Below are 23,370 nucleotides of genomic sequence, written 5' to 3'. Positions count from 1 at the left end.
TGCTCCAGGACATAGTGTCAATAGCTCCAAGCCTACAACCCTGTTTCAGGAAGAAGTTGCAGCCAGTGACACCAGTAACTCCCCACAGCAGCGCCAGCAGCCACACACACGGCCCTACAGGCTGGCTCAGCCTGATCAGCCTCCTCGGGATTTCTGTTCCAGGGCTCACTCACACCAACAGCTACAACTTCAACACAAGAGCCAAGCAATTATTCGCATCTCAAAACCTGCCCAACGCCTGGTTGTGAAGATGGGAAGAAGTGTCGCAGCCAACAGCAACATCACCTTCACAGCTGGTTATTTCGACTTGTATCACACACTATGGGTGAATTCTGATCTCCCAAGTGTCCTCACTGAAAGAGAAGCACACCAGGACTGTGACATTGCTCTTTGACTTTTACCACTGACATCTTGCTCCCAGCAGCTTTAAAACTATGCACCACAAACACAGCAGACTAATACATTAAATGCATTATTGTCCTAAAACACACAATTGTATGATTATTTCCAATCCCACAAACACACCAGCCATGCAAACCCACTACTGAAAGGAAGAGACTCACACTCAAATACATGTTTAATTTTATTTATTACATTTAAGAAATATTAACATCTCAGGATATCTGGCTTGCCATCTAAGTCCAGTCATAAGCAACCAAAAAAAAAAAAAAGTGTTAACCATGTTTCAAATGAGCACTCTTACATTCATTTCCCCTGTAAAGAAAAGTTTGTTTAGCTGTATTAAATTCTTATGCATTTGACTAGTTGAAAAGACAAAAAAAAAAAAAATCGTTAAAAATGTCTTAACTACCAGGCATCCTGGTTTGTTAATTGTTTGTTGGCACTTGTGTTCACGATCAAGCACTCTGGTTGGTTAAATTCTCCCCTGCTACCCAGGACTGTCTTTTTGGGTTTTTTTTTCTAGTTTTGTAATTTTTTTTGTGTGTTTTTTTGTTTCTTAATATCTGGATATGTAAGTTTGTTCAAATAAGTTTAAAAAGAAAAGAAATCTAGGGCTGTCTGTCTGAGAAGCTCCTGCACTGCTTCCCTTGATAACCCACCTATGGGATAACTGAAGGAAGTTATTTGCTTTCATTTTTCTGAACCTTATTGAGCAAAATTTTTTAAATTCCATTTAAACTGAAAAAAAGTACAGAAACACTGTCTTCATTTGATGGTGTGCATAAACATTACACTCCATATATAGCAAAAATATCTTTTATTTATAATTTACATTTCCACAAGTGAAAATTGTACATTTTTACATATACCATTTCATTCCATTAAATTTTCACGCATCTACAGAACTCTCACACAATGACACCTGAAACTGTGCAGGCAATAAGAAATTCAAATACAAAAATGTATTTATTAAACCAAACAACAGTTGAGGCCCTGCCTCAGTTGAACATTTTTATTTCATATAAAAAGTATTTGCCTTCCAGAATTAACACAGCAGCTCTCCTGTAAAAAAAAGAAAATTAATACTTCAGTTCATTTAAACAGACTCCTCAGGTTCTGTTTTTATCTCTGCAGAGGCAGGTGTGCTCTCTTCTGCACAGGCTGTTGTTGGGGTGTCATCAGGCTCCTCTTTGATTTTAGGTGGATCACAGGGCTCTTCTGTTTCTTGTTTAACAATGTTCAACATTATATTGAGTGGATTTTCTAAAGGAGTCTTGCTGGGAGATGGCGTGCAATCAAATGATGATGTCTGCAGAGTGAAAGTCAATGCAGCATTAACACACATTAAAATAACCATTTTTAGCTGCTTATATCCCTTTTACTCTTTTCAAAATGCAAACATGTTGATTATCAAGATCCTAAGAAAACAAATTTGCTCTACAACAGTGTTATTTTTCGCAGTTGCTTTGAAAAGGTATCATCCAAGCATTGATGAAATACTGAACACACGGCCATAAACTACTCCCTGCTCACCCCAGGGAAACTGTAACTCCCAAAGCATTAAAAATGTAACACACACCAACGCCCATTTGCTCCATTTTTACAAATTCCTAAAATTACACACGTTACTCAACAATAAATGGATGATGTGTTCTCAAACCATGGTTTCGCTTTAGTCGTGTATGACACACAAGCCGTCAGGGTACATCACAACAAGAAATACATCTGTGCTAATTGCGAGTTATGAACTTGCCCTGCCCAAGGCCTCCGAGTCTCACTCTAGTCACAGGCAAGAGAAACAGGTAGCACATTGTGAACACACCTGCTCCCTGCAAAGCCAGAGATCAAGCAAACAAACCGAAAGCAAAAATGCTTTAAAAAGAAGGAGGTTTCACTTACTTTTTGGTAATCTTCGTAGCAAGATGGATGGTAAATCTGGAAGGGAATTGTTACATATTTAAATACTAACAAATTATAGCTAGATCACTAGTTATGAACATAACACTGTCAATTCCACATATCACACAACTTGCCTAGAAAAACAATGGTACAAGCAGGCCAACTGTGGCGTCAAATACACCTGGAAAATACTTTGTGTATGTTTATTTAGGAAAAGTTACCGTAAAGAAGGCTGGTAAGTGCTGGGAATCATTTGTGTACAGCTGTGTACAGCAATAAGTGAACTAATATCAACACCCATATATAAAAACAAACTTTTTTTTTTAGCACTGCAGTATAGGGCAGTCTAGGGAGTCTATACTAATGATTCCAGTACTTCATGCACTTCCAAAAGCTGAGATAGTTATGTACTTGGAAGTCAGGAAAACTACCACGGGAATCCTCCAGGAAAGAAACAACACTTGGCCCTCCCATTTTTTGGCCGTTTTTCAGGTTTTTTTTTTACTATAAATAAGTATCATGTGTAAGTAAGATCAGATTACCTTATCATCTACTCTGATAGCATTCTTCAGGTGCCACTCTTCCTCTTCCTCATCCCAATACTGTTCAAATTGCTCTCGGCAAATTTCACAGCTCTGGAAAGTTATTGGAATAAAAGACATAAATTAGGTTATTGCAAAAATTTACTGAATACATGAACTTCAAGAACCTAGTAACAGTCAAACCAGGTTCTTTTAAATTAAGATAAATACATTAAGACTACAACATGATCTTTCCTCTACACTTTTACGGTAACTTTAGAAAACTTAACTGCAGACTGGCCTTGAAGACTGAGAAATGTAAACTCTGCCCTTGTAGCTACAAAGTCTCTGCAAAACACTTTGTAACAATCCACTGTTGTTTTACTGTCATGCAAGACAATTGAGTACAGGGATTTAATTAATTTATGGCATTATCTTCACTCTTCCCCTTAATCTGGAGTCTCAAATGAAAAAAGGCAGAACTTTTAGATGAAGTATTAATATTTTTAGTACTACTGTGCATAATAACTAAGTTTGAGAACAAATTAAAACAAAGGTCTTCATGGCTTGATAGCTAGTTTCTTAGAGGCTCAGCATTTAAAACTAAATTGTAATTCTACCAACATGCGTATTCGACTACTACACTGATTTATCTACCAAAACACAGATCTACTGGTTACTTTAAGATATTTCTTTGTTACTTTGAGACATTTGTCTTAATGCCTATCTTCCACTGAAAAATACGTTTTTGTATAAATGCATCAAAACCCAGTAAACCAAATCATTATTTGAATTACAAAGGACCATTTCAAATTCATTTGCTCTATTTGCTCTTTCTACGGAAGCACTCAGTAAATTAACACAATTTCCCCATTTCCATTTTGCTAAAATGATGGAATGCCAGTGGCTGTAGATGTTTTTTTTGTAATTTACAGCACTATCCGCGACTGGGAAACAACCATTACATACACAAATACTCCACCTACGAAATGTCTTGCATAGAGGTCCAACAACAAGACTTCGGAGTCTGCATACAGCCCACCATACAAAAAACTGCTGTAAACTTCTCTGAAGTTTTATCATTCTCAGTATCTGGGCTAATAAAGACAAACTGAGACTTACCTCAACTGCTCCAGCTGGTCCAGCAGGGACACTCTGAAATTCCTTCTCTTTCGCAGCTTCTTGTGTTTTCAACACAACCTCTTCATGAGCTTTTTCAAAAAACTGGCTTTTTGCACGTTCCTCTAGATCGGCTATTTCTTCAAATTCAATCCAGTCCTAAGGAAAAAGTTTTCATTTATATTTGGACATTGACGAATAGCAAGAAATGTTTATAAATATATCTCAGGGGAAAAAAAAAAAGACATCAAAAAAGTACCATATCTAATAAATCTTACTTCATTAACAGTGAAATGCTCCTTACACTCAGCATTAGCACAGTGCACTCTCACAATGCTACACTTCAAAAAAGCTTTTTCCAGAAAAAAACACTACCCTTCTATTTCCATTCCATTCTCAGTGTGATCAAAACAGTACCAACAGCTTCAAACTGCTTATTGTTCATCATATAATTGCCTTTTGTGTTTTGACAGGCATTTATGAAAACTACTTGAAGTATCTAAGACATCATTGTTTACCAAAGGCCAACTCCTATGATGATGTAAATTTCAACTGCAATTCTACAGCACGTACGTAAGTAAAACACAGAATCCAGCCTATAATTTACCAAGACATATACTGCATTACTTACTGTTAAACTGTAGTACCATCTTCTGTGTGTAATTTTTCGGCTAACATCTTTTTCTGTCCGGTTCTGACGGTAATGCCAGTCTAAATGATCCGCATACACATCTGTCTGTGAAGTAGTGAATCTCATTCCACACGAGTAACATTGAATCCCAGTGTACAGTCGATTTATTACACTATCGTAACGCCTACAAAAAAAAGGAAAGAGTCTTAACACATCCTTGAAAATAAACAGGTAAGAAGTTTCTCAGTAAGTTGCTTCATATACCCAACAAGACTAGAGGAAAAGTATCGACCTACTGCAAGGTTAATACACACAATATACCTAAATTCTTTCTGATTTTCATAACCTAATACATTGAAACATTCAAATAATAAACAATGGACTCATATTAACTATTCATGAGAATCACACCAGTGTTGTGTTTCATGCCTACTCGCTTCATCACCTAATAGTGAGTAAAATGGTAGTGCGTGCATTTGGCTCAGCTTGGCAAACTACCACAAAGGTGGTTAAAATTACTAACAAAGCAAGAAACACTGACTTCAATACATCTCACAAGCTTGCTGATGAAGTAACAATATGAAACTTGTGTAAAGACAGTTTTCTCAAGTTAATTTTCCCTCCCTCAAATTCTCCAAGGCCAACATAAAAAACTTCAGGTCCTCTTAGTCACAGAGTAACATATAATCTTATCAAAACTCTCTGATGTCTTGGATTAACCAGATTAACCTAGATACTGCATTATTCTTACTACACTGTAAACTCTACTATACATACTGTCTAAGTTCTTCAACTACGAAGTTAGTGAGGTCTGGAACATTCTGATCTTCATTCTGGTCATCATCTTCCTCTTCAGCACCTGGATGGGCTGATGTTTCATTTGGTTCTAGAAAACAAAGATATCATTTTATCAACATTTTAATACATCAGATAACTGAAGCGTACAAATTAAACAAGATACGAAGAACTGACTCCACCACACACAGTAAATGCCTGCCCAAAAAAAAAGTTCAGTTTTAAAAAAAACATGCAGGAGTTCACAAAAGGTTTTATACTTAGCTTTACGCTTCAGCTGTGGATAAGCTAAGCAGTTAGAACATAATGGATCTACATACGTGCTGAAGTGGAATCAGTTTTTGACAGTTTGAGGATCCCTGTTGACAGCAGTTTAGCAAATAATTCATTGACATCAAGCTGCCCAAGGTGGTTATCAGGATATGAATGTGGAAGGGTTCCTGGGGAAAAACAATGACATTCAAGGAGACAAAAGGTCAGCAGCAGAAATTTACTTCACTTTTATCAGTGTATTTCACAACACACTTCTTCTCCTGCCTCCTGTCTCTTCCATTTCAAACTATTTATCAACTCTCTTTGCTTTATACCTAGTCCTTGGCTAATTTCTTCCTTTACAGCAGCTTCCTTCATAATGTACTCTTGAAGTCCTATCTAAGCTGCTTGCCCACACATTTCTACTGGGTAGTGCTTATTAAAACACAGTATTTTCCTTATTTTACACTTAAACATTTTGCCAGGACCAATCTCCTTCATCACCTACTTTAACACTGTATGATTTTTAAGAAGCTTTTCTTTGTAACCACTCACACACAGGGTATGTTTACACAGTCTGGCAAATGCAAGCCAGACCTGCACATCAGTGCCTCCCAGAAAAGCACACCAATTTTATTTTTGTTTGGTTTTTTTGTTTAGCACAACTATGTACCAAAACCACATAGTGAATGAAAACTAATGAAAGCCTTCACTGTTTGAGGGAAATCCCTACAGAGATGAACATACTACAGAAACCACATCTATGGGCACCACACTGAGGCTTCTCTTAGTCCACACAGACCTGTACACCAGGACATAACAAAAGGGTAATTTTTGTGGCCAATAACAAACAGAACAATCCAAAGGAAATAAAATTAATTATCCTGTTACACACCTGCAGGGTTCTGAACAAAACTTCCAGGATTTGGCAAATACTGTTGACCTTGGCCATAAGGCCCTGGTTGACCAGACATGAGAGGAACCTGTGAAAGTAAATGTGTAAGTATTTTTTGCATAATAATGCAATTATAAACTTTTTTATTTTATCATTAGCTTCAAGATGTTTGTCAATGATTTTATATATATTTAACTCCTTCCAGGAGTGAAGGATATCAGTCTGGTATTGAACGGTCCACAAATAATATAACCTTTCCTCCTTTTTTATTTCCCACTAGAAAAATCTCAGAACACATATTCCTTTTGCCTAACATTTAAAGTTAAACAAACAAAAAACCCCAAACTAAACACCTTTTATTCTACCTATCAAGCCTTAAATCACATTTCGCAAACACAGTACTTCCTTTTAAATTACTCTTGCTCACCAAAACGGAGCTCATCAGAAAATAAACTCAAGAAACCAGTAAATGTCTATTAACGAATGCCACAATTCATTCTTGTCTAAGGAAAGATATAGCATCCACTATACAAAACACATCTTGAAAGCAGGATTTTTCAGCAAACTATCTACAGTAAGATTCAGATAGGAAGCTTTTATAACACACTTGTAATAAAAATAAGGGTGTTTTCAGTTGTTTGTTTTGTTTTCCTAACTGGTTGCTTTCTGGATTTACAAATAGTTTAAAATTTTATCCCATTAGAGACTAGCAGGACACATCACCTGCTTTTGTACAATCAGTTCACTCTTCATCTCCGATACATATGCCCCAAATGAAAAATGCTTTTTAAAATCTCTAATCTACTGCAAGAAACAACATAATTTTCTCTAAGTATCATTTTCCCTTTTTGAAGAGAGTATTTTCCACAGGCAAAGACAACCGAACTTATAAAGTGTGCTGGAGCTGAGATAATTTTAAAAGACTTCAGTTCCACATTGTCCATATTTTTCTCACTTCCACCAAGTTACAGATTATCTCTTTAGAACTGGCTTGTCACCAGTACTAACAGATGAAGAGACAGAATTCCTTTGATCCATTCTAATTCTGCACCTCTTTGAAAAACTAATCACATATACTCACATTATCTTTCATGTTTTATATAGAATTCACTTTTATGCAAGCTTAATGAAAATACTATAGAGTTCCAATGCGGCTTTCAAATTAAAAATACCAATTTCACTGTCATATTTTGAACTACAACATGATTTTAAAGAGCCACTATTTTAATTCTTAAAACAATATTCTTGCAAAACAGCAGAGCGCATCCTTCTTAAATTATCTAGAAACTACTGAAGAAGGATGACTTTTTTAGCTTGCAACTGGCTCCCAGTCTGACAGCTCTTCAGAAAAATCTTCAATGTTTAGAGGCAGAAAAACTGCTAATTCTCTACACAAAACCACTTCTGGAAGCAAACTATTTAACACAATCGATTCTTACCTGATTGCTCCCCATTGGCATATTATTGAAGTTTCCATATTGAGGACCTTGAAGACCTTTTTCCTCGAAGTAATGTCCAGCTGCTCTCAGTGGGAAATTCTGTGCTCCTGGGCCAGCTGGCCCATTGAAATTTGGTCCAGCTGAACCATCAAATAAGTCAGGCCTCTGGAACTGCATCCCATGAGATGGCCCATTGAAGCCCTGACCGGGATGGTCAACAAATGGACCACCTTGTCCGTATGGTGACATTTCTAGTCTTGAGGCAGGATGGTTAGCTACATTTTCAAAACGTGCACCTTGAAGGCCAAGGGGCAAGTCAAATCTAGAGGCTGGCTGATGAGGTCCATCAAACCTTTGAGGTATGGCTGTGTCAAATCGTGGTTGTGCCTGTTGGCCAGGCGCCCTTTCAAATCTTGGCCCAGGCTGTCCATGAATTCCATCAAATCTTTGCAAGAGAGATAGCTGACCAGGTTGGCCATCGAATCCAGCTGCATGGCAACCATCAAATCTTGGACCAGCTCGACCCAGAGGACCATCAAATCTAAGTCCACCAGCTCCCTGGTGTATTGGTCCATCAATCAACCTAGGACCTACACCTGGCTGTCCATGTGGTCCTTCCAATCTGAGCCCAGCACCTGACGGTCCATGCGGCCCCTCAAATCTGAGCCCAGCACCTGACGGTCCATGTGGCCCCATAGGCTGACCATGCGGCCCCTCAAATCTGAGCCCAGCACCTGATGGTCCATGTGGCCCCAATGGCTGTAAATGTGGCCCCTCAAATCTGAGACCACCCCCTGGCTGACCATGAGGCCCCAAGGGCTGACCATGGGGTCCGTCAAACCTGAGACCACCCCCTGGTTGACCTCGAGGCCCCAGAGGTTGACCATGAGGGCCTTCAAACCTGAGGCCACCTGAAGGCTGACCACGGGGACCCTCAAACCTGAGACCAACTCCAGGTCCTTCAAATCTAGGACCACCTACTGGCTGCCCTGCAGGCCCCTCAAACCGCAGAGGCCCACCTATCTGCCCAAGAGGTCCCTCAAACCTCAGCGGACCTCCTCCAGCAACCTGTCCTGGAGGTCCTTCAAACCTCAGGGCTCCTGCCAGCTGCCCTGGTGGCCCATCAAATCTTAGGGCTCCAGCTGCCCCAGCTCCTGCCAGTGGTCCATCAAACTGAGATGCACCTGCCCCCACCAAAGGCCCTTCAAATCGCATAGCAGCCTGCCCAGGTGGCCCATCAATTCTGGAACTTGAACCAGCAGCAGGTCCATCAACAAAAGGACTTCCTGGTCCATCTACTGCAACCCTTGCAGCAGCTGGCCTAGATGAGCCATCAAACAGAGGTCTGTCTTCCATGAGCGCACTTATCCTCTGCTTCGCTTCAACGGCTCCAAATCTTGATCCTGGACTTTCCGGAAATGGGGCTTTCTCTGGATCTTCATATCTAGCTCTTTTGAAACGTTCACTGAATGGTGATCTTGGTTCCTCTCGAATACCTAGAAAAACAAAACAAAACCAAAACAACCCACGTAAATAACAGGCAACATTTTTGTGGGCAGTTAACAGCTGTAACATAATGGAAAACCACATACCAGATTTCCCAAGAAGCTGCCTTTCTTCACGATTATCAAATCTGCCAATTGCATCACCATCTATTTTCTGGAACTCTGTTGTGCTTTTCCCCTGTTGTCTAAGAGCATCTCTCAGTTCATCTGATTCTGCCCAGCTGTCGTAAGGATCGAAGTTCTTAGAACCTCTTGTTCCTTTAGTAGCATTTTGTTCCTCAAGTCTTCGTCGACTCTCAAGTGGTGAAAGGTTCTCAGCAAAAGGTCTATTAGTGCCACTTACAGGAGAGTGTCTCCGTGACCTTTCTCCAAATGGTTCCTTTCTGTCAAACTGTACTCCACGCTTGGCTTTTGCTTGCTCACATTCTATTCCAGAAAGCAAGGCATCAGGTAAATGATAATCCAAGATATCATCGGGATCCAACAGATCAAGCCTTGACAATGAATGCTGAACTTGTGTCCTTTTCAGTTTAGCCTTATGTTCATAATATGTTAATTCCGCATCCGATAGAAGAGGTTTCTTCTTCAAACCACATTTTTCCTCTGTCGGGCTATCCCAGACATTACACCGGTGTTTTCCTTCCTGATACTGGAACAGCTGTCGGATCTGATGAGCTACCACGAGGAACTCATCTTGTGTTATTTCACCAGATGTTAAGCGTTCATTGGCCTAGAATATAAAGTTAAAGTTTAGATTTCTTAAATAAAAAAAAAAGGCAAACTATACCCAGGACACTTATATGAAAACAAATTAATTAATATTACCTTCTTAAGTAACTCCCTCTTGCTTGCAGATGTCAATTCTTTGGGAATCTGTAAGTTGGCATCCACACTTAACCGGTGCTGCTGCTTTGGTGCTCTGGGTGACAAAACTCCTTTACCAGCAGGCCAGTTTTCCCGGTGTCTTTGGTGAGGGGATTTACTTGCTTGGTGTTCTTCATTCTGCTGTGAGCTGAAAGCAAGAACACATTTAAAATACAGATTACTTCTTTATTTGGGACACAACTTAAACTCCTATTAGAACTTATGATGGCAAAATATCACTATCGCCTTCAAATCTAAGTATGCACGATTTCCGTATTTCACTAGCAAAAAGAAGTTAAACTTATCAATTTTAACCATCTGAACATTGGCTCCTGAAGGTGACTATATTGAAGTCAGCAGTAGAATTTCCACTGAATTCAAACAGAAGTTGTTTAAAAGATAGCAACTTACTTTTTGTTTTCTTCCCAACCAGATTTCCACCTCTTGCCTGATTTGGATCCCTGCCAGTTTTCTGCATTCTCCTTTGGATCTGGAGAGGCTTTTGTAGAATGCTGGCTTGCTGCTTCTTGAGGCCTATCTTCTTGGGCTTTTTTCACTCTCCTCGGATCTCGCGCCTCTTGTTTAGCATTTCTCTTATTGGAATTTCGTTCGTCTCTTGCTGCTTGCGTGCCTTCTTCAGCATGAGACTGCTTAGGGCCTATCGGACGTATCTTTCCTATTTTAGGAGTTGAAGAAGTGGGAGATAAACTCCTCAGTCTTCTTTTTGGTGATCTCCTCTCTCGTCTTTTTGGAGAATGTGTAGATGGTGACCGTGCCTTAGGAGAACGTGATCGCGACCGTTTTCTATTACTTGTTCTCCCTTGTTTTCCACCTTGTTTTTCTGACTCCTCCGTAGTCGTGTCTTGTTTCTGAACCGCACCATTAACTACTTTATTTCTGCTGCCTACTGGTCTATGTTCACCAGTCTTATGTTCATCTTTTTCTTTTTTCTCTGTATTTCTCCTCTTTTCTTTCACCGCCTCCTCCTCTTTGCCCTCTGACTTATCTTGAAGATGTCTTTTCAGTCTTGGATCCCGCTTACTAATTTCAGATACTTTTGTGCTTTCACATTCCTGGGTTTTAGTATCTTTAGTACTAGGCAGCTTATTTTTCAAAGGGGATGGTGATTTAGATTTTGCGTCTGACTGGTCAAGTTCCTTCTTCTGTGTTTTTTCACTCGATTTAAATTTTTCTTGCTTTGTTGAGTTTTGTTTTTCAGCCTGTGTTTTGTTTGCCTTGCTATCAGACTGACTGGTCACATTTGGTGGAAATTCTTTCCTATGAGATTGATCTTTAGCATGAGAAGAATGTTGACTCATCCTATTAAGTCGAGGATCCCTGTTTACTATTTTGATATCATGAAGTGGAGGACTTGGGGATGGTTTTATTTTTTCAGATTGCACAGTAGTCTGATGAGGTGGTTTAACTGTCATATGAGGTGTGGGAGACATGTGTTGCTTAGAAGGTGCTGGAACTGAAGCTACAGTAGATGATCCTTGCTGAACACTAAGAGATACAGCCTGAAACAGGAAAAAATCCAGCATTAATCTCTGCACGATCCAACTCCTACCCAAAGATGCTCATATTCTGTTTCAAAACCAAAACTATAAATAGAATTGTCTTGGAAGTTAGAGATTCAGCCATTTAACTGAAAATGATCTGTCAATTGCTAATTACAAGCATTAAAATAACGTAGTACTGTTACAAATGATCAAGCTCAAATATAATGCAAAATCAGTACTACAATACCAATACAGAAAAATATGTAACTAAGGCACATGTTCTTGTTACATTAGTTTTTCTATATGTTTCACATGCTCAAGGCAACAAGCTGCCAAGTATCTGATAAATTTTTCATATTTCTACATTTCCAAGATGCTTTATTTTGGTATCATCAACTGCCAACATAGCAAAACTTTAAATTATTAATGTAAAACAACACAGCTTAACCACCACCTTCAGACGGTGGCATAAACCAACCTGACCTAATGAGAAAACTCACTCTATTGCCAACAATCAGGTTTCCTTGCTCTGTGAGAGTAATTATAATTGAAAAAGCTCAGTTTGGTGTGACCCACAAGAAGAGGTGGAGGACAAGTACCATAGGCAGGTATCATTTTGGAAAGAAGTTAAAAACAAAAGCCCAAGAACGTCACTTTTTACCTCTATTTTGAGTGTATTAAGCTTTTTAGATAACAAATACTGCTCAGAAAGCCCAATTCAACTTGCATTGCTCTAGTCCTAAAATAGCTATGCTTGCCTAACATAAGGAAGAAATAACATACTGCAGCTACCAGGACAGCTAAGTACTGTCCAAAAGAAAAATGAGACCCAACTATGAAAGTTTCATCAACTATCCTACTCACCAACTGTGCTTTAGTCTGTTCCAGCTCCAGCTCTAATTTTTTCTGCTGAAGTTCTAACAACTGCTTTTGCTTTGCAAGCAGTTGCTGCCTGATCAGTTGCTCCTGTGTCAAATTCTTTTGCATTTCAGGAACGGTTGGAGGAGTAGAGGCACCAGAAGTGACAGCAGAGGTAGGTGAAGCAGATTCCTCTGGCTAGAAATAGAATTTAAAAAGTCACATTTAAAATCTTGATTAAATCAACTAACTCCTTCTCCTTTAACTGTTATCAGATCCAGTACTGGGACTTAGTTTCCATAGCAGTTATAAATTGCATTTTTAATGCAAAATATAACTAAAACAAATTAAAAGTTTTGTCTGGCTAGAATTTGCCTGCTGTGTGTATGTTACTTAACACAAATTCATCTATGTTCCAACATGTAGAATACAGTTTTGAAATATAAAAACCAAATGCATCAAATATTCTGAATTTGAAAACTCCTCTGACCTGCCTACAAAGGTCAGATACTTCATTCTTACTAAACTGTCAAAAAGCAGCATATAAACAATGAAAACTACACGTATTACCATCTGTTCATACAGTAGGCAGAAAAACTTACCGATTTATTTAAAAACTTAGGATTCACATGGATGCTAGAAGTATTCACATTTGGGGGCAGAGGTTTAATTGGCCAAGCAGGATCTAATGAGTTGACTCTGACATCAAGTGCATATAGTTTCTTCAAAGGAAAAATATCGTCCCAGGTGGAGCGTAATTTAAATAAACTTTTCCTAGTATTTTCATCCACCTAAAACAATAAAACAATTCTATGGCTTGTTAAGTTAATATAAAACAATTTCTTAAACTTTTATGTACCACTTAAGATTTATTTCCGTCTTTTATCAATAGTTTGTCATTTTAACCCATTGAACGGAATTTATAAGCAGGGCAGATCATAGATCTGTATCAGCAGAATAAGTAACAGAAGTTCAAATGTGACATTGTTGTTTCAAGGCCGTTTGAAGGTTTTATTGCGTATTACCATTCTCTGAGAATTTTCTTTCAAATTTTCCATTACCAAAATTCTCATTTTACTTGACCAATTTCTGTAGAAAAAACACAGTTACAGAACTACTGAAAGGCAAAAGCCTCTAAGACAATACATTAGTCAAGCGTTTGTGCTGAATGGAGTATAACAATGACAAATCAATCATGAAACAACGAACTCTGGGAACAAAAAAAAAGGTGTTTTGCTCAGCTGCTTAGTCACTGAATTATTGTTTTCAAAACAAATGCAACAAAACAGATATTACCAAAAATGAAGTCAATTATATTTCACTTCAGCTGCAAAATTAGTCCCATCTATGAGCAACAGATCAAGCGTTCTTGTAGGACCAGTGCCCATTTTATCTCTTTACAAACAATTAGTTTGGATTGTATCATGACAGGTAAGTTAGAAATTTACAGTATAACAAAATTTAGTCCATGTCACAAGTTGGGTAATTCGATTAAACAATACATTTAAAACATCTGAGGACAAAATACATGCAGCTGTCCTAATATCAATATTCCAATTCAACCATTAAGTATCAGCTGTGTAGTTTTGCTGCAGTTTTGTTTTTAAAATGTTACAGCAAGACATACAACAGTCTGGAAAGTTCAGAGATTCTTTTGGGGAGGAGCAGGAACTTCAAGAATAATTCATATTTAGCTATTGGGGGGTGCCTCTAAACAATTTTCAACAAGGAGGGTATGAAGTTCACTGCAAAGGTGCAGAAATGACTGAGCAAAAGTTCCTGACTTCATCAACAGTCTAATGATAACTTAGTGACCATTTACTGATAAAACAAAGTTTTTAACACTATCAGTCCTGGAATTATACTTGCAAATTTTAACATCACCAATTAAGCTATTAGAAGTGACTGCTACTTTGCACATGTAATACACATTAAACAGTTCTAGTTAGCTTAGTACAGTTAGCCTATAAAACTCTGAAAATCAGTTATTATCCAGAGCTTCAGCTGCAACATTAAATGCAACTCAGTAAGAACATTCACAATTTAATAGTGAATAAACATGTAACTATCTACCAATCTACTCTACACACAGGAGTTTAAGTCTTCTACGGTCATTATTACAATCCATTTCTTATTTCATCATGTTTTACATCTGAAAACTGTATACAAAGCATACTGGGATCTTAGATCCTCGCTGATATGTAATGATAGATAAATACACAAAAGCTTTATTTACCTCATTCATGTGTCCCTGCCCACTGCAGGGGGGTTGGAACTAGATGATCTTTAAGGTCCCTTCCAACCCAAACCATTCTATGGTTCTATGATATAAGATGCCACAGCAATACAGAAAACCACAGAAATCAACCCTTCATTTCTCATCCAACTTAAACTCATTCAAGCCCAGCCTTTCAAAAACTGGACTTTGATTTGCCTTTCTCACTCAGAAATAAGCACAATTACTTTACTGGGTTTCAAGATTAAGAGCAAAAATTGAAGTGTATGGCAACACGTTTGTAATGTAATATAGAAATATGTTCTAAGATAATTTCCCCTCCCAGCAATCTTTTCAAATCACAGACCACCAGGAGATAATCAGGTGTCAGTGCTAGTCACTCTTCACAGTTTAAGCACTGATTTTGCACATCACAAATTAAGTAATTCAGACAGATATAACTACAGGAGAAACTCTGAGAAATCCACAAGAAACTGATTCTCAGTCTGCGCTTGGTATAAAGACTATTTACTGTCTTAAAAATAAACCAACAATTCATAATTAATTGGTCTATACATTACAGAAAGTCCATCCAGGTAAGCCATCAGTAACCAAAATGTCGATAGTAAAATCTTACCTGGATAGGAAAATTACAGACTTCTATGAACCAAGTTAAATTAAGTAAGACTTCGCATCTTTCAGATAGCATGTAACTGACATGCTTGATAGCAGCAGGAATAATTTTCCATAGTATAGACACAGTACTGAGATTTATAAAAACCAACAATTTGTATCATCCACCACCCAAGAAAACCCCAAACCAAAAACATGTATTTATTTTACCAGCAACACATTCTGCTTAGAATACATAACTTTTCTGAAAATGTATATACCTTTTCAAATACACAAATAAATGTCGCAACTAGGTTTTTAGTAAATGCAGTAAGATATTCTCTTCCCACATTCTTGACAATGGAATCCATAAGGTACATAACTGGGAGCTTCTCTGATGCAGGAGCCTGGAGTAATAAGAAGAAACTGAGAAGTTTAGTACAACAAAAACATATTTTTAAGCTTTTTAAATAAAGGGATTACCAATCCCAGAAATACAGACCTCTCTTTTTGGTTGCCACTATAAAAACCAAGGGATTTGGCTTGGGATTTTGTGTTTATACAAAAACTTAATCTGGAAAATCGATACTCAAGTTCAAAGTATAATGCAGTGGGTTTATCACACAAAAAAAAAAAAAAAAAAAAGGAACACCTTAGGTTATTTCATTTGCGTATCAAAGCTCTGGAAAAAGGAAAAAAAAGGAAGAAAAAAGAAGCCCACAAGACAGTATTGCTGCTAGTGCACCAAGTGTAACCTTTCAAAATCCACTTGAGAAAGTAACTTTAACTTAGCAGGAAACATCCTTAGCACTTCAAGGAACTTCTAAAAAATAGTTTATAATTCAAGCCTCCTGTATGCTTGCTTTTCTGGGTTTCAGAGGGCACAAATCAGACTTCTGGCAAATAGCCCAAACAAATGAACTTCTGTAGATGTAGATTATACGTCAAGTATCACAGTCTTTTCATAAACTACATGCAGCATAGGACGCAACTATTTCATTGTAATCCAAACAGACGGAGCAAGGAGTCCAGTTCTCTCTTGGCACTTGGAGATAGTGACAGTTCAGATTTCCAGAGTGAAAGCAAAAAATGCACAGTCAGAACAAAGTTCAAAATCCAGGCAAAACTCAATCATCTAGTCCATTGGGTAAATGCACAGACAAGCTCAGGAACTGCAACCACAATTTTCACAGAAGGGAGTCTTCAAACTCCGGAAACATCTTTGCTACAAGAAGAGGCTTTGATTTTGTTGTTTGGTTTTTGTTGTTGGGTGGTTTTTAAATCCATTTTCAAAACTTGTAGCAAGTTTATGCGATGGAAGTGACACGGGACCGCCACAGCAACTTCTTATGTACACCAAGCACTACTGGCCCAAATCACAGTGATTTTAATGCCCATCATTGGCTCTCACAAGCAGAAGGCACAGCAAAGTTCTCAAAACCATCAGCAAGTACACAGCCTTGTTGAAGAGGACAACATGAAAGACAACACCAAAAGCCCTGTGTTGACCGTGATCGCCTTAGAAGAGCATCCACTTGTAATACTTTGGGTCCCATTCACCATCCAGTAAGCTCAGGATAAAACCCAAATAACTTCATTCACTGCTCATTTTAAACAGGACATGCTACTTGGTTAATTAACACCACCTCACTTCACAGCCCAATTGTCCAGACAAGTGTGTGGAAGTGCTCTTGCTTTCCAATTTTAATTCCTTCCCCTTTTAGGTGGTTCACAGAAGCACACCGAGTCAACAATACTTTTATATGGGTAAATCACAATGTTTCATTGCCCTTAAATGTGTATTAATTTGCCATGACCTGAAGCTTAATATTGAACAGGGCAGAATTGCTTGTTAGTGGGGGGGGAGGTCACTGCCTTTGAGAATATTGAAAAAAGTTAACAGGCACGTGGTGTATTTTGTATATAAAAAGACAAACAAAATGCAGAGTTAGGTTAGCTAAAACTAGTTGCAGTACATTAAAAGCATGTCTTATACTAGCTGTACTACCTAATCTGAGTGCTGAACACACAACCTAACTCTGAGCTGTAAACACATGAATATGCAAGTGTTAAAGTAAAAGCGTATCTCTAGCCTCAAAAATCAGACTGTGGATCTAAAGCTATTTAAAACACCTGTGAAATATTGGTTTCTTCTTTAAATTAGTCTGCACAATGGGAGATTAAAAACACTACACTAAGTTCTGAATGCCTGCCCTTATAAAAAAATGACAGGGCATGGTTTCTAAGCTTTTGAAGTAAGCTGTTAGGGAAACAGAAGAGCTGCCTCAGAAGTACCTACATCTAAGAGCTGCATGTTCATGTTCTTCCATTTCACCAACTTATGGAACTAGCTCACTACCCACCGCTAAGTTCCAGGTTTTGAGATGCATTTAGTAGCAAAGGCACAAGCTTAACCATCACTTTTGTTATGCATGAGGTTGTTAAAAGTCACCATACATGGAAGCACTGTCATCTACTGCAAACCACAGCACAGAACCAGCAGCTGAGCAGCGTACCCTGCTTCAAATGTAAGCATCTCAGGTGTTGCATTTTAAGAACCGTGACTTAAATATAGTTGGAACACTTAAGTCTTCTCTTCTGGAAATGTTTATCATGTCAAGGTTCTAGCGCATATTCTAATAACCACAAAGGGAATCCCGGATTTGAATGTATTTTGTTCCCGGACGGTCTATACGGTACCCCCTAGCAAGAAAGATGCCCACATGACACTAACCAGAAGGCAGGGAGGCGCCACACCACCAGAACACAGACGAACGCTAACTCTGAGCTCGCCAGCATAATATTAAAGACTTCATTACACAATTCCCACTGTTCCTTCAAATAACATAGGAAAGCTATTGTTGGAAATGTGTGGCTCTTTTTTATTAGTTTCCTAAAAGTTTTCAAGTTTAAAGTCATATCTGGCAATTGAACGCCAAGTCACAAACTTATGCAAAAATTTTTCAAAAAAACAACCTTGTACACAACATGGGTCTTGCAAACAAATTCTACACTATACAATGGTAAATAAAAAGACAAATACATATTTCACACTTTTTATTTACATATTTTATAATACCAGTCACACATTTCAGAACCATTTATGAAATTGTAAAGCAGACCACTCAAATTTTACACTAAACAAACTGTCTCCAGGCAACACTTTTTAAAAGTGGCTTAGTAAAGGAGATCACTTTCCCAGAAAAAAACTAAAAACTTGCCTTGAATAAACCAGTCACAAACAGTAACTAGGCAAAACTAACGATTGGTACAGGATTTAAGACATCTTTTTTTAAAAAAAACAACACACTTCAGGGCAAGTTCTAAATCACCCAGAAATGAAAAAGAAAAAAAAATGACAGCATTAGATATTTTTCACAGATCATTTCATATACATCCACTGCCCTTTAGGAGATATAATGGTGAGATCTATTAGATTATGAGGTCATCTCCTCAAGGAATGGCAAAAGTCAGCCACTGGCAGCATTTAAAACAAGACTGGAAGAGGTCTGCGGAACACTAAAAAGCAATCCTGCATTGATAGAAAGACAGATTAAATAACTTAAGAGATCCTTCCCTCCCCATCATTAGACAGTACAATTCTCACCATTATAAACCGCGATTTAAAGCCAAAGGAAAAAAGCCTTTGAACACCTGAGATCAGAGGGAGCAAGGGAAACAACGGGGGAGGGGTGACTGGCAGGAATTGGGGGGGGGGAGACTGAAAGAAGAACCCTTTTCTTACAGAATGCTCTCGTTAAAAAGGTGCAGTAAACCCCCATCCATGTGCTGTGGCTGACTGATGTCAGCAACTGCCTGGGCTGGGCTCAGAGGGAGCCTCCTCTTTCCCTTCTTTTTATATCATGTGCCTTTCAGACGCCATGTTAGGATCCTACAGGCTGCTGCAGTTTCTACAATCAGGGAGAATTTCTTCCCTATCCTCAACCAATAAACTTCTCTAGCCAAAATAAATTAAACACACACACAACACTACCATTACTCACGGCACAGACCACCTGAAATCCAAACAGATTATCCCAAACCCACAGAATTTTCTCTAATCAGGCAAAGAAAAACAACCCCCATCACCACCACGCACACTTCTCTATCCAGAGCAGATGATCACCTTTCACCCACAAACTTTCCTATCAGATCAGGGTGCCCCCTCCCACTGCTCCCAAATTAATCTCTCACAGGGACCGCACTGGGAAAATAGCCTTAACTTATATTCTATTTCTATCGTTTATATTTCTATTTCTATCATTTATATTCTATTATTTCTATCATTTATATTTATATTTATATCGTTTATATTTCTATTTCTATCATTTATATTCTATTATTTCTATCATTTATATTTATATTTCTATTTCTATCATTTATAGTCTATCATTTACGTTCTATTTCTATCATTTACGTTCTATTTCTATCATTTACGTTCTATTTCTATCATTTACGTTCTATTTCTATCATTTACGTTCTATCATTTACGTTCTATCATTTACGTTCTATTTCTATCATTTACGTTCTATTTCTATCATTTACGTTCTATTTCTATCATTTACGTTCTATTTCTATCATTTATATTTAGCCCTTCAGAACTGGATAATTTGCATGCTATAAACTTAAGCTTATTTTCGTTATTATAAACTGCCCACCAAAAAAAAAAAAAGCCTCCACAAAATCTAATGATCATAATACTCATCTTACTATCGAAATCGCTAAATTCAGGTGTTTACACACTAGATCCGAGACACTGAACCCTGGCTCCGTGTAAGGGGGAAACCCCAGCTCCAAGGGCGAGGTGCAGCTGCCCAGTCACCGCCAGGCCGCCATGTTGTGTCTGCTATTTACACGGGGCGAAAACCGCCAACCACGCTGCCCTCGCAGCGCTTGTGGTGGGGCGAGTCCCAAACCCTTCCCCCACCACTACCAAGAGGGTGGTGCGGGGGCTGCTCCCCTCCCTCGAGTCCCCTGCTCCCTGGGGTGGGGGTGGAAACAGCAGCCTTAAACTGAGCGATTCGAGGAGGAGCCCGCGCTGCCTGCCCCGGTGCTCCCTCACCCCTCTGGCCACGCTTCCCTCCGCCCGAGCCCTGCTCTCTTCGCTCGGCCCCTAATTTAGCCATCTCCCCACTACCCACCTGAGTCCCCCCGCCCCAAATTACACCCACCCCGCCCGGCCCGCTGCCTCCCCTGGGCCTCGCCCGCTTTCTCGCCCCGTTTCCCGTCCCTCGGGCCCTCTCGCTCCGCTGTCTCTCCCTGTCCTCTCTCTCCCCCCGTCCTCCTCCTCCTCCTGCCGCCCCTGAGCCCGGCTCCGCCCGCTCCCCTCAGCGGGCCCGCTCCCCCGGGCCCTTCCTCCTGGCCCCCGGGGCCGCCCTATCCCGCTGCCCCGGCCAGTCCCCCCAGCAGTATAGGTAGGAGTAGTAGTCGGTGGAATATAAAAACCTTGGCGATTTGCGCCTCGATCAGGGAGACGATGTCCTTGGCGAAGGGCACGTTCTCCTCAGCCAGGATGGTCAGCATGTTGATGTGCGGCTTGCTGTTGAACGTCAGGTCCTCCAGCGACGACTGATAATCGCGGCACGCATCTTCCCTGGCCTCACTACTACCAGCGCTACTCTCTGGGGCCGACATGCTGCTCTGCCCGGGGCCCGCAGCCGGACCCGACCCACCGACCGACAGCCCCCTCCCCGCGAGACCCTTCGCCGCCGCCGCCGAGCGATGCCGCTGCCCCCCTGCCGCTGCCGCCGGGCTCCTCTACCGCATCCTCCGGACCGCGGCTCCCGCTGACTGTGCTGCTGCCGCCGGCGCTGCTACTCCTTCGGCCGCCGCCGGCTCGAGGCTCAACGCTCTACAAAATGGCGGCGGCGGCTACGGTTCGCAAACCTCTTCCTCTAACCGTTGCGTCATGTGAAATTGTTCTCACGAAAAGGGCCGGCGGCTTGGAAAGCCCCTTTTGTTCCCTGACTGCGCCTTGATTGGCCGGCGGCACCCTCTGCTCAGCCCACAAGGGGCTCAGCCGCCACCAGGGCAGCCCCTAACTGGCTAGGCCCGCCTTTTTTCTCTTTTGATTGGCCTCTGCGCTAAAGCCCGGCTCTCAACCCTGAGTCCTGACTTGCAATTGGCTGCGTTTCGCTACTCCACCGCTCCTAACTCGCTGTGCCTCCTCCTACCGCCTACTCGGCACTGCACTGCGCTCTGATTGGTATCCCCGCGCAACGCCGCTGTCCGGCAAGCCCTCAATTCTGAACGCGCGTCCCCGCCCGCTATTGGCTCAGCCGTTGCCCACCGCCCCGCCCGCCGCTCTTCATTGGCTCAGCCGTTGTCATGGCAACGCCCCCGGGCGGGTTTGCGGCCTAGTGACGGGCGGCGGCCTCAGGGCCTCACGCGGCCCCGGTGCTCGCCGGGAGAGCCGCGTTTTGCATCCCGGGCGGGAATTCCTCTGCCTGTGCAGAGGTGGGAGGCCGCGACCCTGGCCTCCCTAAATCTCAGACACCCATCTGTGTTACACCTTTTATCTGCTTACCCCTTACACCAGTATTTTTCAGTCACAGCCCCGCTAAACAGAGCCACAAGCAGCGTTTCTTCTTCTTACTACGCTAGTAGGAGAGTCCTGGTGTGAACAAAAGTCACAAAACCTGCTCTTGGTTGTGAGATTGGCCCAAAGGTACCTCCTGGAAGTTTAACTTGCTTGCAAAGCGTTTTAAAGTACAGCCATAACTCCCCCCACCGCGCTGCATTTTACTTATTAACCGTGGAGAACTGTCGGTGTTTGGAAGTAGGCCATGGGTGAACGCTTCATTAAAACACCCTTTGAAAAAAAACACATTCCATGAGAGAGTTTTTTAAACGCAGATTCTGCAAATGTAGCAGAAAGAGACCAAAAACAGAGACTGGGCGAGTTCATGGTAAAAACTGCTGGGTGCTCTTTGATGTGGTTAAAAGTGTTTTTTCTGTGCTCATATTTTTATCTTCTTTCTGAAAAAAAAAAAACAAACAAACAACACGTGACCTTCCAAACAGGGAAGGAGGGCCAGGAAACGCAACAGCATCTTTTATTTGCCCACAGTTGGTGTTTGTTCCTGCCAGCCTCTCGATGCTGGACTTTGTACACACCACTTGGCCCGGACAGTGTCACTGCCAGATAAGAAAATGAAACTAAAGTTCCTGTCTCTGGACGACAAAAGCTGGGCCTGAAAGCCTTTTTCTCGGTGTAAATATTAGTCAGTTATTCGAAAGCACGCTGTCTGTGAAGAATATTAATTATGTACCAGGAATCGAGCCATCATGTAAACCCAGTTTATTTGGCAAAAACAGTACATATTGTGCTGCTCCTAGGGGAAAAATGAAGGTGGGGAAACCTAATTCCTCCTCAAATTACTATATTTATAAGTTAGAATGCTCGTTCACACTAATTACAGGAGCAAAAACCAATAACACGAGCAAAACTGCCTTGATGAGGATGCCGTGTGGTCCGAGGCCACCCTCAAAACCAGATTTGCTGTTTACTTATTATTTGCTGCCCTCCAGAACACACCCGGCGCCCCGAGAGCGAGCACACCCTACGTGCCTGAGCACATCCAGTATTTTCCTGTGTTACTGGCTCATCTTCACTGGTCTCTGCGTGAAGCCAGAAGTTCCTCAGCAAGGTCTACAGGCTGCTAGGGAGAAGTTGCCCGTGAGGCCCTCGGATGATGAGCTGTGGGAACGCTCTGTTTTCTAAGCAGTTCTCAAAACAGCTCATTAAGGGTGGCACAGAAATGCCCATTGAGTCCGTCCTTGGGCTCTCTAATGAAAAGTTGTTTATTATTGCAGGAATTATGTCGTACCAGCAATATGTGCGGACTGTGGATTTATCTCT

The 23,370-nt window shown here is 40.6% G+C and overlaps 1 protein-coding gene across 1 annotated transcript; it reads right to left on the bottom strand.

Moving 5' to 3' along the window:
• Positions 1-1,202: 1,202 nt before the first annotated feature.
• PCF11 (PCF11 cleavage and polyadenylation factor subunit) lies at positions 1,203-21,587 on the bottom strand. Its single transcript, XM_082043255.1, has 16 exons — positions 20,955-21,587; positions 15,791-15,916; positions 13,285-13,473; positions 12,689-12,880; positions 10,734-11,842; positions 10,284-10,470; positions 9,546-10,188; positions 7,954-9,449; positions 6,515-6,602; positions 5,688-5,807; positions 5,350-5,458; positions 4,573-4,756; positions 3,945-4,100; positions 2,844-2,936; positions 2,302-2,337; positions 1,203-1,711 (listed from the first exon to the last, which is right to left on the bottom strand). Exons 1-16 carry the CDS (start codon positions 21,141-21,143, stop codon positions 1,499-1,501), a joined length of 5,130 nt encoding a protein of 1,709 aa, XP_081899381.1. The 5' UTR covers positions 21,144-21,587; the 3' UTR covers positions 1,203-1,498.
• Positions 21,588-23,370: the final 1,783 nt, after the last annotated feature.

The sequence above is a fragment of the Streptopelia decaocto genome (genome assembly GCF_964273445.1).
Source record: "Streptopelia decaocto genome assembly, chromosome: 1".
NCBI classification, from domain to species: domain Eukaryota; kingdom Metazoa; phylum Chordata; class Aves; order Columbiformes; family Columbidae; genus Streptopelia; species Streptopelia decaocto.
Note: the sequence above shows the minus strand (reverse complement) of the source record. Positions and strands in the feature narration are given on the sequence as shown.